The sequence below is a fragment of the Anarrhichthys ocellatus genome, unplaced genomic scaffold, assembly GCF_004355925.1.
Source record: "Anarrhichthys ocellatus isolate YVR2014 unplaced genomic scaffold, GSC_Weel_1.0 scaffold34, whole genome shotgun sequence".
In the NCBI taxonomy this organism is placed as follows: domain Eukaryota; kingdom Metazoa; phylum Chordata; class Actinopteri; order Perciformes; family Anarhichadidae; genus Anarrhichthys; species Anarrhichthys ocellatus.
Window position 1 is genome coordinate 693,856 of NW_022280064.1, and position 16,530 is coordinate 710,385.

At 40.6% G+C, this 16,530-nt stretch overlaps 1 protein-coding gene across 3 annotated transcripts; it reads left to right on the plus strand.

The window, feature by feature from the left end:
* The first annotated feature begins 1,216 nt into the window (after positions 1-1,216).
* On the plus strand, positions 1,217-15,986 carry stum (stum, mechanosensory transduction mediator homolog). 3 transcript variants are annotated; one of them, XM_031866243.1, is made up of 4 exons: positions 1,217-2,143; positions 8,717-8,899; positions 11,535-11,543; positions 12,881-15,986. In XM_031866243.1, exons 1-4 carry the CDS (start codon positions 1,933-1,935, stop codon positions 12,913-12,915), a joined length of 438 nt encoding a protein of 145 aa, XP_031722103.1. In that variant the 5' UTR covers positions 1,217-1,932; the 3' UTR covers positions 12,916-15,986. The 3 variants fall into 3 exon arrangements, 2 of the variants coding, with proteins under 2 accessions (XP_031722103.1, XP_031722102.1); XR_004213399.1 differs by having other exon boundaries at positions 8,717-11,543; XM_031866242.1 differs by having other exon boundaries at positions 8,717-15,986.
* Positions 15,987-16,530: the final 544 nt, after the last annotated feature.

The window sequence follows — 16,530 nt, forward strand, 5'->3', positions numbered from 1 at the left end:
CACACACACACACACACACACACACACACACACACACACACACACACAAACACACACACAATTAGCGCATAACGATGCTCACCGTTAACAGACAAAGGGGATATTAGACTGTAAATTGAACAAACCCATCAGAGGTTTGTTCTGATGGATTGTTCTACACTTTTCTCGTCACGTTGTCATGGTAATAAGCATCAGCACATGACACAGCATGCCTTTGGCTGAACAATCCAATGATGATTGAGTTCAGTGGTCCAGGTTCCTCAGAGTCCCTCACTGTCAGACAAACGATAATGCTGCTTTGCATGACAAAAATAAGTAAAACCGCCTTCTATGGCCGCTATCTTTTTGTGTGTCAGAGAAGATTAAAAGGAAATTAAAAGTGGGAATTGAACAGAAATTAAGAGAGAGAGAGAGAGAGAGAGAGAGTGAGAGAGAGTGAGAGAGAGAGAGAAAGAGAGAGAGAGAGAGGCGACCAAAAACCTTGAGATCAAATCTACCGTATAATTACCTACAGCTTCCTGGGTTGCTAGGAGACCAAACAGAGATGAGAGAGAGGGAAAGAGAAGAAGAAGAAACAGAGAGAGAGAGAGAGAGAGAGAGACACACACACACACACACACACACGATTTCAGGGTTGCACTGATTGTTTTGTGTGTTTTTGCCTCTTGTGATGAAGTCGCGCTCATGCTGACAGATGAGGTGAGGAAGAAGAAAGGAAGTATAAAAAAAAAAAGTGAAGGAATTTAAATAAACTCAGAGAAGAAGGAGGGCGGTTGAGGGGACAGAAATATATGTCTGGTCTTTAGAGGATTTGGTCGCATGAATAATTACTGAGGCATTGATTCTGCCTTCATCTCGCCATCGTCCGGACCAATCGTTCTTATCTCTTCTAATCCCACGTCTACTTTGTCCTGGCTTTGCTTTCACTTTTATCTCCTCCATGTCCTGATATGTGTCTTTATTTGGTCTCTTTTTATTTCATGTCTTCTTTTCTACTTTCCATGTCTTCCTTGCTTTCCAGTTTCTTTCATTGTCCATCGCTATATGTATTTAAAGATATAAATCTGGTTATATTGAAGTGCAACATTAGATTGGTGCACTGTTCCTTTAAATGGAGAGAGGGGATGGGGAGTCGAGAGAGAGAGAGAAGAGAGAGGAGAGGAGAGAGAGATGTAGTAGAAAAAAAGGGGGGGGGGGGTCTTATGTGCACTTTCTCTTTGTCTTGGAGAGGTGTGTCAGTGAGATTTGTCCAAAAGAAAGAAAGAAAAAGACAGAACGAAAGTGACTTCAGAGGAAATTTGTAAAGAAAAAGAGCTTCAAATCAGTCGGGGATTTTTCTCCCAACATTTATGAGGAGGAACTGTCATGATTTAACATTGCTTAAGAAGATTTTGGACATGGAAACAACTGGCAGATATCTCGACTTCTGATGCTCAATTTTAAGGAACGTAAAAGGATTGAGATGAGAATGAGTCAACAGTCTTGAAGATATTTTCAGAGAGAAAAAGTCTGTGATTTACTTCCGACTGTTTCGTGGGACTTCAAAAGCTGGAGCAGCTTGAAGGTTTTTCTAGTTGACTTTGGGAACATATTGCAATTGTGGTTATTTTATGGACTTTTTTTTACCAATTTATCTTAGATTTACACTACTTGTAGTTATTTATTTGAATGAATAGTGACATAGCGAATGTGATATAGCTGGTGAATTGTTAACCAACTGTTGAGATGCACTGCTGAATATTTGATCTAATTCTTAAAGGATACAGTTAATCAACATTGATTATCTTCGGCTTCTACTTCTTCCAGAGGGAGAGTGACTGAGAGGAAAAATCATTCAAACCTACAAAATATCCTCAACTAGCTTTCCTGCTCATCACCAGCTATTTCAGTCTCCAGACACAAACCAGAAATAGGAGAAAATAAGACAGAAAGATGGCACAGAAAGAAGGCGGAAAAGAGCAGGGGCGTTTTAAAACCGGGGACCATCTAGGGGCCAAAGCCATAGCTGGGGCCCCTGTAGCAGGTGGAGGAGTGGTGGTGGAGGTCAGGGAGAAGAAGGGATCCCTGCGGGCTGCAATACCCACAATGCCTTTCCCTTTGGCGGTCATCTGTCTGTTCCTTAACACCTTCATACCTGGACTCGGTAAGTTGGGAACCACAGTTCCCTTTTCTCTCATTCTGGACTCATTGTTTGTGTTTTGTAGAAGTCCATCTTCATAGGAAACTGCATGGTTAAGAGAGGATTGTGGTTTGGTTAATAACTATCTTAAGTACCAAAGTTTTGTGACAAATAAGACAACATCCCCATGTGTCGCTCTTTACATTTCCTGGTTTACAGTAACGTGGATTACATGGACATTGATTTATTTGGGATGTATATGAATTACTTTGCATTACTTTTTGTAGGTATGGCTACGAGCTGTGCAGGAGAACAACTCAAGTCTATATCTGCCTATGCATGTCTGTGAATTTTCCTCTGTGCATACATGTGTGAGAAAAGGGATGAGAAAGATGGCGGGAGACACTGCTCACACCTTGTGCTATAATAAACGTGTCAAGGCGTAAATACACATTGTGGGCGGCTGCATCTGAACAGCTGGTAGAGACATCGTCACTGTTGCTCGAATCAACATTTGTGTCGATATCATGTGTAGAAATCTTGATACTGTAGCTGTACGATGTGATCTCAGTAGCTCGTCTTAGAAGATATTTTTTACAGATACATTTAAATAGCTATAACTCAGTTTTGCTGAGTCTAACTCGCTTTAAACTTTGAGCAATTCACCCGTTTTTAAAGCCCTAATAATCTCAAGATTTAGGTATTCTAAGGACGTCTGTCCAGTTCTTTCACTTTGTGTACTTTGATGCACATCCAGATCATTTTCTTTTGTTAGGTTGCCTCTTTGCCTCTTGATCCTCCACTTGGTTGGATGTCTGTGCATGGATTTCTGTGTATAGTAAGATTATGTAACAACATCTGGTGGCTAAAGACACTCAAACAGATGGCACAAAACCTGTGGAGTCATGACTAACTCACACACACACACACACACACAAACACCTCCGTACATTCAGACACCCGCATGCAGTCATTCACTAATCTGGATAACTTCAGTAAATCAGTTCAAAAGCAGCACCTAAAATGAGAATGACAAGAGCTTCATTCTAGGATAGGATATTTAAATATGTTGGAATTAGAAGAAAAAAATCTGACGTAATTATGAGACTGATGTCTCGATAGCGATCACCAAATCACCTCAGATGTGTCCCCTCCTCCTCTCGCCTCTGATCTATTGGTCAAAGCTCTCCAGAGACGTATACGTGTTTGTCATCTCTTCCATCTTCTCTTCCTCTGTTATCTTTCCCTCCAGAAGAAGGCTTCAGATACCAAATTCTGAATCTTTTCCCTCATTCATTCATTCTTTTCAGTCACACATTCAGCAGTCTGTTTGCTGCAAACCTTTTTACAGTTAACACTGAATAACTGACCGCTTGAAAATTTCACAAACATCTGTGTAAGAAAACAAACCAAATGATCAGTTTTTCCCTCGTTTTTTGGCAGGAACGTTGCTCTGACATGTTGCAGTAGAGATTGTCCCCAACGTGTTTGAAAAGCATCAAGGTGACACCCTTATCTAGGTATGTGTGTGTGTGTACAGTACGAGTGTATGTGTGTGTGTGTGTAGGTTGGCCTGAATGCATTGACATTTTGTTGAACAGCTGCGGTTAGTTGCCATGACAACGCTGACTGGAATGAACACAATGCACGCGTACTGTGAGCGGCGCGTGTGTGTCAATGCCGTTCTCGGTCTAACTGACTGAAGACGGCAGCTTCTTCTATTCAACCTCGTGGCTGTAAAATGCAAATGCATTTTGTGCATCACTGTGAAAAAACACAAACACTTTGCAGCACAACAGAAGCTTAAACAAATTCAGCTGACCTTTCAAATCTCAAGTCACATTTCTTGAAGATCACATAAATGAGATGGCGTACATGGAGTTTGTTTCAGATGGCTGGATCTGTCCACTATCATACTTCTTTGTAGCTCCGTTTATCTAATAGCAAACAAGACTAGCCTGGTTTTGTCTGAAGGTAACAAAATATGACTAATAGCACGTCTCGAGTTCAAAAATCAGCATGTGAACAAATTGCTTCTCTGGTTTTTTTCATCACACTAATAGGCTACAGTAAGCTTCATCTTTACAGCACACAGACGTCTTCTCATCCAACATAAAGAAAGTGAGTAAAGTTCACAGAGAACGACTCATTTAGAAGAAATGAAGGTTGACTGTTGGTAGGAGACAAATGAAAAGTTCAACATCTACTTTCTTGCTGAGTTATATAAGAAGATAGGTACCACTCTCATGTTAGCGCGTTAACTACGGAGCTAGAGCGAGGAGGTAACACATGTTGACTGTTGTTCCTGTTACTGTTGAGACACTGAGGATGAAAAGATCAATTTCTGGTGTAACTCGAGTACATGATTTCACAAAGACACAGCGGCCTAATGTTTTTATTTGACAAAAACTGCCTCCGAATATCTAAAATATATAGTAGGTTTGATGTCTTCCTGATCGAGCCTCAAAGGTGATGAAAAAGGGTGCATTTCAACAGGATAGCGTGAATGTAAAGAGTCTATGGTCAACACCGTTGAGTCCGCTTGTTTTAACTTCACATTAATCCTGCCTGACCTTATGTTGCTGCAGCGTCATGAAGATGTCCCCTGAAGACTGAGTAAATATCCACTGAGTAGCAGAGAAGCTGTTAGTCAGTGCAGCGTTAGCCGTTTAAAGAGCTGTCGGCTTGTAAATAATTACACATACTTACTGTATGTGCAACGGCTCAGCGCTCTAGTTGTGTTACAATCTTTGCCATAAGTGGAATAGACAGTGTGAGACACAGAGGGTGAATATATGATTCAATCCTCAGCGTGAGTGTGTGTGTATGATTGATGAAATGTGATGTTGGAGACACAGCATCAGTTCAGCTCATCAGGATGGTTTAATGTCTCTCATGTTAAGCAACATCTCCAACATCTATAAACGGATCAAGTACCAGTCCCTGAGCTAGGATATGAATATAGATTAGTGATGTTGATATTCATAGACAACTGTACATTGGTTGACGGATTTAAAATAAACATAGAAATGTGTGTATTTTCAGAATACATACACATTTTAAAGTTACTATGAAGAACTTTCGTTTTGTGTTGATTGTGGCAGTCCCTGTGGAAGACAGTGGTAGTGTCCCTTTAGAAAACCATTCAACCAAGTCATTTCACTGGAGCAGGCGCCTGACTTTGTGCTAACCTTGGTTCTGGTTCAGGTTCTCCCGTGCCACTTTATCTGATTTCTGTGCATTTTTTTTACAGCAGCAGTGCTTTGTGTAGGGGATTGGAATTTGAAATTTAGTAATTGCGTTAGGAGTTACCAATCCATGTCACACTGTGTGTCTATGACATTTTCAGGGGGTCGGCTTGTTTGCTGACTCATTGGCATTGATGTCATTTTCGTTTCTGTGCGTTCAGGAGAGAGATTCATCGAGAGCATGTTAGCTTAGCGCAGGGGCTGGAGGTGAGACTATCGTCTGTGTAAAGTGCATAAATAACTTCCTGCTTATTTTTGTTAAATGCAGCAGAAGATGTGCACCAGGAGCAGTGCACGCCTGAAAGGCCATTTTGTTATTGCACATGACGGCCACTGGCCCAAAAGAATTAAGACAATTATCAGAACATGTTGAATTGACTTTTCTGGTTGCCACAAACCCTCTTGAAATGACTGTAAAACAGAATGTGATCCTTCTGGTCCAATAACAATTTAAAAGGGTCAAAGCACACTGCTTCACCTGTCTTTCTCACTTTCTTTCCCTTCTCCCTTTTTCCATCTTTATATCTTTTACACGCCATCATTAACCTCCCACACTATACCAGTGGGTGCTTTGTAGTGTTCTCCGTGTAATTATAGTCATTAGTCTGGGTATTATCTATGCACGCGCACACACACACACAAACACACACACACACACACACACGCACACACACACGCACACACACACGCATCTCCCACATGCAACATATAGGGAATCTAAGAGCTCGTCACACATAATGGATTATTAAGAGTAGATTTCTCAAACCAAGAAGATAAAAGATTTAATATACCTTTATATTAAATCTTTTGTTGAGGATTGTTGAGCACACATACAGTGTGTTTTCTATCTAACTGTACACATTCACTCACAGCAAGCTATCCCCTTGCTTTGTTTGCATCAATTAATGGTTTAGTTTGAAAGGCGCTGTATGAGGTCAGCAGCTACAAAGTGTGGAACAGAGAGATCATTTTTTTTGCTTTGATTTTGCCTGTGGGGCAGAATTATTCTTTCATTAACGGAACGTTTCTTTTAAATGACAGCTGCAGTGTTTGAACCCATGAATAACGTTTGTTTCATTCTTCTGCCCGTGAAACAGAGAGACGTTGGTGGGATGATGAGAAAGCAAAGAAATGATGCTTGGATGCAATAACTGTATCAAAGGCAGACGAGCTTTGCTCTGCTAAAGTGCAACTGATCAGACGCGTATCAGGGGGACATTTTCCTGGGCATTAGACCTTAAAAATGTTGTTAATTCAAATTCACTATTTTTTTTTTTTTCAAAGCTACTAGTAGGAGACAGTATAAAGCAATGCATCGTTATTGTCAATCGCATCTGTGCAACTTGTATCCCACTAAAAGGGGAGAATATGTCAAGTGTTTACTAGCTGGTTTCCACTGATGGAAGTGATGTGTAACCATTCAGCCACAAGGCTTGCTGTCAATCACGGCTCATGTGTGGCGGTGGGCAGCTTGGCCAGAAGCCAGAGCATCTGCTGGTGGGCGTGGCCTCTGCGACCTGAGAATGTTTCTGTCTGGTCAGACCATATCGGCTCTCAATTAAGCCCACTGTTGCTCTTTCCGTGAGATGCATCTGAAATGAGCATCGGTTAAAAGCTTGAAGGGAAAAGTAAATATCTTCATCTCTCCTTTTCCACATAAACAGGTTTTTTTTAAACGTTGTTTTTCTTTTGCCGGGCTGCTCACTATTCTGGGATTGTGCTTGTACCAGAGTTTGACCATTCCAAATAAGGCAGTGTGGGGCATGTGAAAGTAAATATTAGGGTGTGCATTTAGATTTGTCAGAGATTATGGGACAAATTGGTCCGTCTGTGTTTCTATAGAAAGATTCATCATGACAGAGCCCTCAGTTACTATTTGGCCTGATTACGTAGCTAATCAGAAAGAGAGAGGAAAAACAGAGAAACAGCGATAAGAAACTTCTACATGAGTCAACTTTGGCCTTTCCTCGCTCCTGAGAAACGAGATTGAGCTGGCAGCCCGGCCGTTTTTTATTCCTCCCTCCCCCCCAACCTGTTTGACTCGCACTGTTATTTGAATTCCTCCAATGTGACAAGAAATGGAGATATAGCAGAAAGAGAAGGGCCAAGACCATGATGCACACTACTCCCACAAGGCATTTCCTGTGTCGCATTCACTATTCAGTGTTCAGTTCAGTAGTTGCAAAAGAGTACAAAAAGCCTGCGGAGAGAAGGTCTAAACATCAGCTGATTCTTCTTTTTTTTATAAAAGAAAACACAATATTAATGAATAGAAATCTATTAAGTAATGACTGCAGAAGACTTGAAACTAACGATTAAGATCATGAACTCATGTTCACAATGTTTACTGAGCTATCAAATCAAGTGAGAAGTAGAGTAATCTTCTCATAGACTCAGGTGTTGCTATCTGGTCTTGTCCCATTCACAAAAATGAATGTATGGATGTCATATAGACTGTAACAAACAATGCTAGAGTGCTAGAAATAATGGCAAAGAAAACACTGCAGGTTGGTACAATGATCGCTTAGTAAGCAAATCTGAACATGTCATTGATAACATGCAGTGGAGCTATTATACAAATAGTAAAATTCATATATCTTATTCCTGAGGGAAGGTTGTCATGGAAACATCCTGTAATAAAATAATCGGATTAGTGTGAACCGAGACACACACACACACACACACACACACACACAGTGCTGTACAGTGGGCGGTGCCTGTGAAGGTCTAGGTCTCCAGATAACAAGATAAGGAGTGATTAGATTAGATTTCGTTCAAGCAGACGAGGATTGTCCACGGAGATAGTCCTGTTTGAAGCCCAGTGGGTGTGAGCGACGATGTGTCCGTGTCTTTCTGTGCTCTTTTCTCAGGCACAGATCCACTGCTGTCGTGGCTAGATACTCACAAGCGGCGGCCACTTGACATTTACACAGGGACTGGGTTCTATTGTGCAGCCAGACCTTTCATAAGGTTGATTCGTTTGATTTTTAATGAAACATCTTGACAACTATCAAATGGAATTGGTGCAGATATCCATGGTGTCAAGATGATGAACCTTTGGTCACTTAATACTTTGGTTACCAAATAAACATCAGCATGTGTGTCATTGTGAGCATATTCTGAAGTTAACGTTTAGCTAAGATTACACTGGAATTTACTTGTGTCGTGTTATCAGTAGAGGCGTGCACGTACAAGCCTCTGGTTTATTTCAATGGAACGTTTGCTGTCCGGTATCCTTCAAAGGGAAATCAACCAGAGTGAAAAACTTTTCGTCATGTTTGTTTGAACTCATCACCGAGCCAAATGCATTGTTGGTAACAGGACGTTTTTTCTTCTTTTTGTCCCACAGGTACCTTCATCTCGGCGTTCGCGGTGCTGTGTGGAGCTCGAAACGAGCTGATCTCGGAGCGAGGTGTTTGTTGTGTGTTCTGGCTCAACATGGCGGCAGCCCTCATCCAGATACTGACAGCTGTTGTCATGGTTGGATGGATCATGAGCATCTTCTGGGGAATGGACATGGTCATCCTGGCAAGTCAGTGCCCATCTAGTTGTGTTTATCTTTCTGTCGGACCTTCTTCTCTTCATCTCTCTTTGTTTTTATTTTAGTCTTGTCTCCTTTGCTTTTGTTTGTTTGTCGCATGACGTGCAGAAGGGGGAATTCAAACAACTATAAAAATGTAACAACATGAAAATCATATCACAATACTTGTGTACAAACTCAGTCTACAGTCTTCCAGTGTCAGGGTTAATATTGGTGTCACACAAAATGTTATGGTTACCACAGCCTGTAGAGTGGTGGGAAATTGGCCACCACTTAAAGTTTTCCAGAAGTTTTCTTTCCAAGTTGTTTGTCGTAAAATATTTGAAAGACAAGTCTAGCGGTATTCTATACTTTTCCAGTTTTCAACAAACTGATTAGCAATGAACTGATCCTTCTAAAGCTTAGTTTGTACTCGCTGTAGTGATGCCAGCACGAGGCGTGCACGCCAGAAAATGACGTAATCACGGTGTGAGCAAAGGGTCCGCAAGTGGTCGCAGCGTTTGGGCGTGCACCTCTGAATTATTGGCCGATTTGTTTTTAGATGCTTAAGAAATGCTTAAAAGTCTTTATTTTAGTATATATTTTTGCCAGCAAAATCATTCAACCTTCGTCTCTTTATAATGCATGTAATACGACGTGTTTCTTTACAGCGCCTGTGCAACACTAATGTGGAGGTTGCTTTATGGCTTTTTGCTGGTTAGGCTACACTCGTCTTTTTCTTTCTTCTTCTCTTTTTGATTCTTCACAGTTCATTTTGTTTGTATGCCCACTAATGCAACAAAGAGCGCACTGTGCATGTTCGGAGCTTGCGCGACATCTGCGGAGGCTCGCGCAAGCATAGACAGAGCATAACAAGTTTTGTCTGTGAGGTTAAAGTCTGATATAACGTATTCATTGGTGTCATAGAGCTCTAGTTATGTACAAAAACTATTACAAGACACCAATGATGCTCCGGTTACATTTTGACGCACACAAAATTCGTGCCATGCCACCGTAAATACTCACTGTACACAAAATGTTTATTAATCCACGCCTGAAAATTGTCCCAAATAAATGCATAAATGTTTACTGCTGTGAGTAACATTGGCTGGAAATGACATGGCCCAGCAGTTTAAGGGAACTATTAGCCTTTAAAAAAAATGAAACAAAGTATTTGTGAGCCCCATTTAAAGCCTCTTCAGTAGGAACCAACGGGCTGGGACAGGTTGGGGAAGTCGGAAAGCACTGAGAGGCGTCGGGTCGGGTTTTGCTCAATCTGAGCTAATAAGACGTCAACATAGTGTTGCACCCGGATGTTGCCACAAAATTAGAAAAATATGTTGAATAATGCCAGCAAATCGTAGCAGCTCTGTGCAATGCTACTAATATATTTTTCTTTCAGAACCATCAGATATAAGAAAGATAGAAAGAAAGAAAGTGGTTGATGCAGAGAACACAGATGGGAGGTTGGGTTATTTTAACTGCCTTCTCTGTCAGAAAGTAGTGTGTTCTCCTCAGGCATGGATGCATGAACAAGTGCCTGTGCACACACACACACACACGCAAAAAGTCACAATTCTCTCTCTGCACCAAGGCAGCCTTTGAATTACCACAGCGCTCTCTCCTTTGTGTGTACGAGTGTGCATTTGTGAGGTAATTGCTGCCGGCGTGTGCAACCCAATGACTGTTGGTATTTACATGCCTGCAAGAATCTGTGTGATTGTGTGTGTGAGGTACAGTAATTGTGTCTGTGTGTGTGTATGTGTGTGTGTGTGTGTGTGTCGGAGTGAGCGGCCCCCCTGGTGAGTTTTTGTTCACTGCTCCCCACTGTTTTCCAGGCCTCTGGGCACACGTCTTATTCAATTGCTGCTGCTTGAAATTAAAACTCCTGTTTTGACGGCGTAGTGAATATTTATATTGAATTAAAAAACATCTTCACGTGAGCACTAAAGGCCAAGGTGAAATCGTGCATGCTTTTTGCTTCAATAAGATCAATTATTGTTCAACTATTCATCACCACAATACACTCTTTGTAGCTATTCCCTCCTTCTTCCTCCATGAATTACTGATAATGTGGCATATCTATTTCTCCTTCTGTCTTCAATGAGATGACATTGCATATGATCAATGGACTTTTTCTTTCCAAACATCCCCTCTTCTCTACTGTTTTCGACCTCACTCCGTCTCTCCTCTTCCTCCTATCTGTCTAATGATCATGGTATTATCATCCTCCCACTGATCGCCCTTCCTTCAGGCGATCAGTGGGAGGAAGATCTGCCTCTTTCCCTATCTAGTGATTGTTCCTATTTGAACTTGCTCCCTCTCTTTCACATTATTCCTCCCACTCTCTGCCCCCCTTACCCAGTCTCCCTCTCCGTCCTTGTCTCCATGTTTCTGCTCATCGATCCAACAAACCAGGGTTATGTTACTGTATGTGTATTCATTTGATCATGTAATGTATCTGACTCAAAGGTCAGATCATGTTGAAAGATGTTTTTTTTCTTTCCTTTCCCTTGAAAGTTACCGGAATGCTCTGTGGGAATTTCTCTTTTTGTGAAAAAAAGCCGGTTTTGTCTCGTCGATCTCTGTATGATAATATTTCAAAAGTAACTGTCTCTCTTTCTCTCCTCCGCTTCATCAACTCAAGTCTCTGATGGTAGGTGTTTCTCTTTTTTCCCCCTCACTAACAGTCCCACAGAGAGTTGATGACATTGTGGAGTCATGTGTAGAAACACGTAAAAGATATAATGAATAGTCAGCTGTTGCTAAATTTAACATTGATTCTGAATAAGCCAAAACAAATAACCACATTTCCCAGACTTAGAAAAACATATAAAAAAACTCATTAACTCAAGCATTCCTTCATGACCTTTGAAAATAAAGTATAAGAAATAAAGTCAATCAATCCAAACTCAAGGTCCCCTTACAAGCATTAGAGCTTCTATCAATCACAGTCTTGATCAGCAGTGATGATCTGATGAGGAAGTCCATGTAAGGGTCTCAGTTGTCCTGGAAAGCTCCAGGACAACTGAGCAGCTTCCATCCACTAATAAAGGTGCGTGCATGGCTTCAAAGCAGAGGTGTAAAGAGTACTGTACTGCTACTTTAAAGACTTTCTCTTCAAGTAAAAGTAAAAGTAGTAAAGTACAAATGTACTAAAGTAAAAGAGGGGGTTTGTCCAAACCAACAGAGGAGATCTGCTGTCTGTGCATACAACAGATTATCGATTAAATAATAAATATACAGCTGCCTCCCTCAGTGCAGCCCCACACGAATTAACCAGAGAGAGACAAAACTCAGACAATAAATAAAATGAGCTATGGACTCCACGGTCCCTGAAACAGTAGAAGAAAACATCCACAAGGTGGACATGTTTAAACAAAAGAAACTCCACAGAGGCGGCAGCCACAAACACATACAAACAAATGTTAGTTCCTTAAACAGTTTTAAATTATTGGTATGATAAGTGAATGGATGTATTGTTCTGCCCAATCCACAGCAAACAATAAATAAATAAATAAAAATAGCCTACAAATGATCGCAGGAAAATAATAAGCTCTGCATTGAAAATGTGCTGTGTGAAGCTGTTACACTTCTGTTTTTAGAAACGTTGGCTCATTGATAAGAGAAGCTTCCTATTCCACACTGGTGGAATTGAAAGTTTCAAATCCATTTAAAACCATAATACCAGACAGACTGGTATTGTTTCCCACTTTGGGGAAGCTGGGGATAATGGCTTGCCAGCCAATGGGCTACTTGATAAAGCATTGCCGCCTAATGCTCCAGCCGAGCTCCTTTTCGGTTGTTGCTTTCATTTCTCTCAATTAAAAGAAATGGAGAAAAGCAATTATGGTCAAAAGTTCAAAATAAATTCTTCGAAATTACATGCAGCACTTTGAAACCCTCTTAACTGGGGCTATAAAAGCCAGAATATAGATTTTACAATCATTTCTACAAGCATTCAAAAGTCTTTCTCTCTCCTTTCTTCCTCAGGCTACAGAGACCAGAGTCTTCCTCAGGATGTCTGAGAAAGGTCGCTCTGGTGTTTGCTGATGGATCACATGGACAGTTTGACCTCTTTAACCTCCCTGATGCCGGATGGCAATACCTTTATCTTTGTGATGACCAGTATGCTGGACTACAGAGAGGAGCAGAGACATTCAAAATAAATTAGCCACATGGGGAAAGAAAGAAGGAAAGAATCCGCTGACTGCTTCTGATTGGTTCAGACCATATTTACATTTAATTTAAAAGGAACAGGACGAGGAAAAAGGGGACTGAAAGCTGTACAGTCACGAGAAAAACAATGTGTTTGTATTTTGTTGAGTAATTATAAGTGATTTTGATATTTTTTTATTTGATCTATTTGATAAAAACTATAAATCTGTAAAAGACAAACAAACGTTTAGACTGGACTACATGTTTCTTACATGACAAGAAAAAAAGAAGGAAGGACTGTGTGAGAAAATAAATATATTGATTTGCATTTTGATAGAACGTTAATTGGCTCATATCGATCATAACAATATAACGGTATTTACAGAACCAGCATAACCAGAGTTCCCATTGCCCCTAAATCCACTGTGCTGAAAGCTGTTTATTTTGCTGGCCTTTTCATTGTGATATTGACGCCAATATCTCTCTGAAAACGTACAGTATAAAACACGTTCCATCTTCTCCATCTTCAGTGTTACTGCTTACAGCCAGTACAAAAACATGGCGACTGGCCACTAAATCTGACAATCACTGAGCACTGAGTCAACTATTCTTCAAGAACGGGGAGCAAACATGTCTTCCACTGGAGCATGAGATCAAACTATGAATGGCTCAGAAAGGCAGTATTCAGCATAGTGAGTTTGAATGATAACATGATCATAATGGGGGGAATAATTTGTCATCAATCGGTCAGCCTGTAGTTATTTTGTAGCTACAATATTTCCCTTTTAAGGCACTGTTTTACAGTGATAGCAAACACATCTTTAACACGCTGTGTCTCACTGCTGGTCACAAGATGCGTGTCATCCTAAAATTACAGGGCTGTGCGAAAAAATGATTCACGCCTCCTGGCAATTATTGGATTGGAATTTTCAAACCTCTTCAATGTGTAAATCAGTGTCAGAGGGATATTACACGCTATTAGAACATGGTATCTAATTAGCAATGTGCCACTCTGTGCACATGTTGGAAAACAGACATTATGTTTTGCCCCAACCATCCAGGCCATTTAGAAAGCTTTAAACAGTGAACTAAAACTGTGAAACGCCTCAAAAAGTCAGGTTGTTGCATGTTCGGTTGTCAGAATCGTTACATCAAAAGCGGACTCATGTTCAACAGAATTTCGTCAGGATCACAACCGTTTCAGCAGGTGTTTCAGCTTAACGAGTGACCGTGTTAACTGGTGACTCTTAGCGGAATGCCTCCATGTTTGCTCATTCCATGAATGGTTGGCGTAGATTATAGAAACAGATGAGTTAGTGTTTGGAATTGATTTTACGAGGATGCCGACATATTTTGTTTTCAACAGCCGTCGTCACCAGTTAACAAGAAACACTGGCAGTGTCTATGGCCGCAAGCTATTAAACGTGTTGACTACCAACGGACTGATAAAAAGATCTTTCGTGTTTTTAGTGCCCATTTTAAAACTCACTCAGCTCCAACCTCTGAGAGTCTGTCATGGTATTTGACGTTCTGTACTTGGCCACAGATAATGTAGATGGAAGAATGTAACTAGTGACTTGTGTGCTCGTAATTTCTCGCTGGTGTAACGTAAATACTGGGACACTTGCTAATGTATTCTACCTGCTCACTAACTTTAAAATCGTTAAGGGTCCATAAGGATCATGAATCCATATGTTGAAAATTCACATAAAGAGATTTGATTAATTATAAAACCAGGAAAAATAGGTTGTTCAATCACTATTCTGTGTGTAAATGATGTATATATTAATTGTATTATTATAATTATATTAATGTGTGGGTGTCTGTGTGTGTGAGTGATAGTGTGCTATATTGGAAATGGAGATTGGAGAATAAATGGTATGGCCTCAGTTTAACCATGTAGGAAGGTGCGTAGGTCACATAAGTAAAGATGGACAATTCCTTCATGTATGAGACTCAATCAAAAAGTTGTAATATTTAACAAAACCTGCCTTGGAACTATTGATCCAAACAAAGCCTTTCCCATGATGCCACATCGTCTTTCTCATGCACTGTTTCGCTGGCTCGCTTCCCTGAAAGCTTATCCAAGAGTTTCAAAAGTCAAAGAGCCTCAAACAAAAATAATTAAACCAGCTTAGCCTCAGCCGCAACAATAATGGAAAATGGATCGAAATCACTGCGAGTGTGTTTACAGGAAGCTCAGTTACTGCTGAATAAACTGAATGGACTCCAATTGGATGAACTGACAAAAATACTAACAGTCCACCTTAAAAAAAACAGAAATGCAGATTATTACGTCTCTTGTAATATTGGACAGATTCAGCAAATGTCATAAAGCATTTCTGGGAGAAAGTGGAGATACATTTAGTCTATGATGACTTCCCATTTCGGTTGTGCCTCTACAGACACCAAACGTCATGTGCTTATTTTTTTTGATGTTATTCCTGTTGGTTTTAATTATCTTCATTATCTTAGCCAAATGCCTTTTTAAGAGTACTTCTGTAGTTTGGATGACGACGCCATTGTTTTTCTGTGTATATGTTGTACAGTGTTTGTATGTGACACAGACGATGATAACAATGTCTGTGATGGTGATGATAGTCTAGGCCTTACACATGACCAATGTTTTCCCAGAGGTGTTTCTGCAGCAGTGATGCTGGAGTTTATTTGCTTTGTGTGGGTTTGGGTGCAATTTAAAGATCTGAAATAATTGTTATTTGGACACTTGATTATAACGATGGTGGTGTTGTGTTAGCTTTTGGATAGTAGATGAACATACTGCCATGTACAGTTATCTGCATGCATATCTTTGTTGTCAAGTCTTTGTTGTCAAGTAACACACACACACACACACACACATACAGTAACTATTTTAAGATTGTAGCTTAATTCTGTGACTTTGCTAAATTGGCTGACTCATGAATAAACATATCTTTCTGAATATGGCTAATGCATTTGATACAGACCATGAAGACAACTGTTGATACTGTATGATTGACATTTATTATGTTTCCTTTTGCTCCAATTTGCTCTAAATTCACTTTTTTCAACAGCAGCATAAAACTTCACAAAAGGAACAAACTTCGACATGTAAAAACAATATAAACTCCACAGATGCTGCAGCCACAAACTGCAGGGTTTTTTTCCCCACACCGCCAGGTTAAACTTTACTGCTCGTTCATTCTGAATGAATAATACAACCTGTCCACTCGGTCCCTCTATCCCACTACAACCACTCCTCTCGGTCCCTCTATCCCACTACAAACACTCCTCTCGGTCCCTCTATCCCACTACAACCAGTCCACTCGGTCCCTCTATCCCACTACAACCAGTCCACTCGGTCCCTCTATCCCACTACAACCAGTCCACTCGGTCCCTCTATCCCACTACAACCACTCCTCTCAGTCCCTCTATCCCACTACAACCAGTCCACTCGGCCCCTCTATCCCACTACAACCACTCCTCTCGGTCCCTCTATCCCACTA

Excerpts from the sequence above, each read along its gene's own strand:
- stum (XM_031866242.1), top strand. The coding sequence starts at position 1,933 with ATGGCACAGAAAGAAGGCGGAAAAGAGCAGGGGCGTTTTAAAACCGGG. Across the intron at positions 2,144-8,716 it reads CACCTTCATACCTGGACTCG|GTACCTTCATCTCGGCGTTC; the intron begins GTAAGTTGGGAA and ends TTTGTCCCACAG.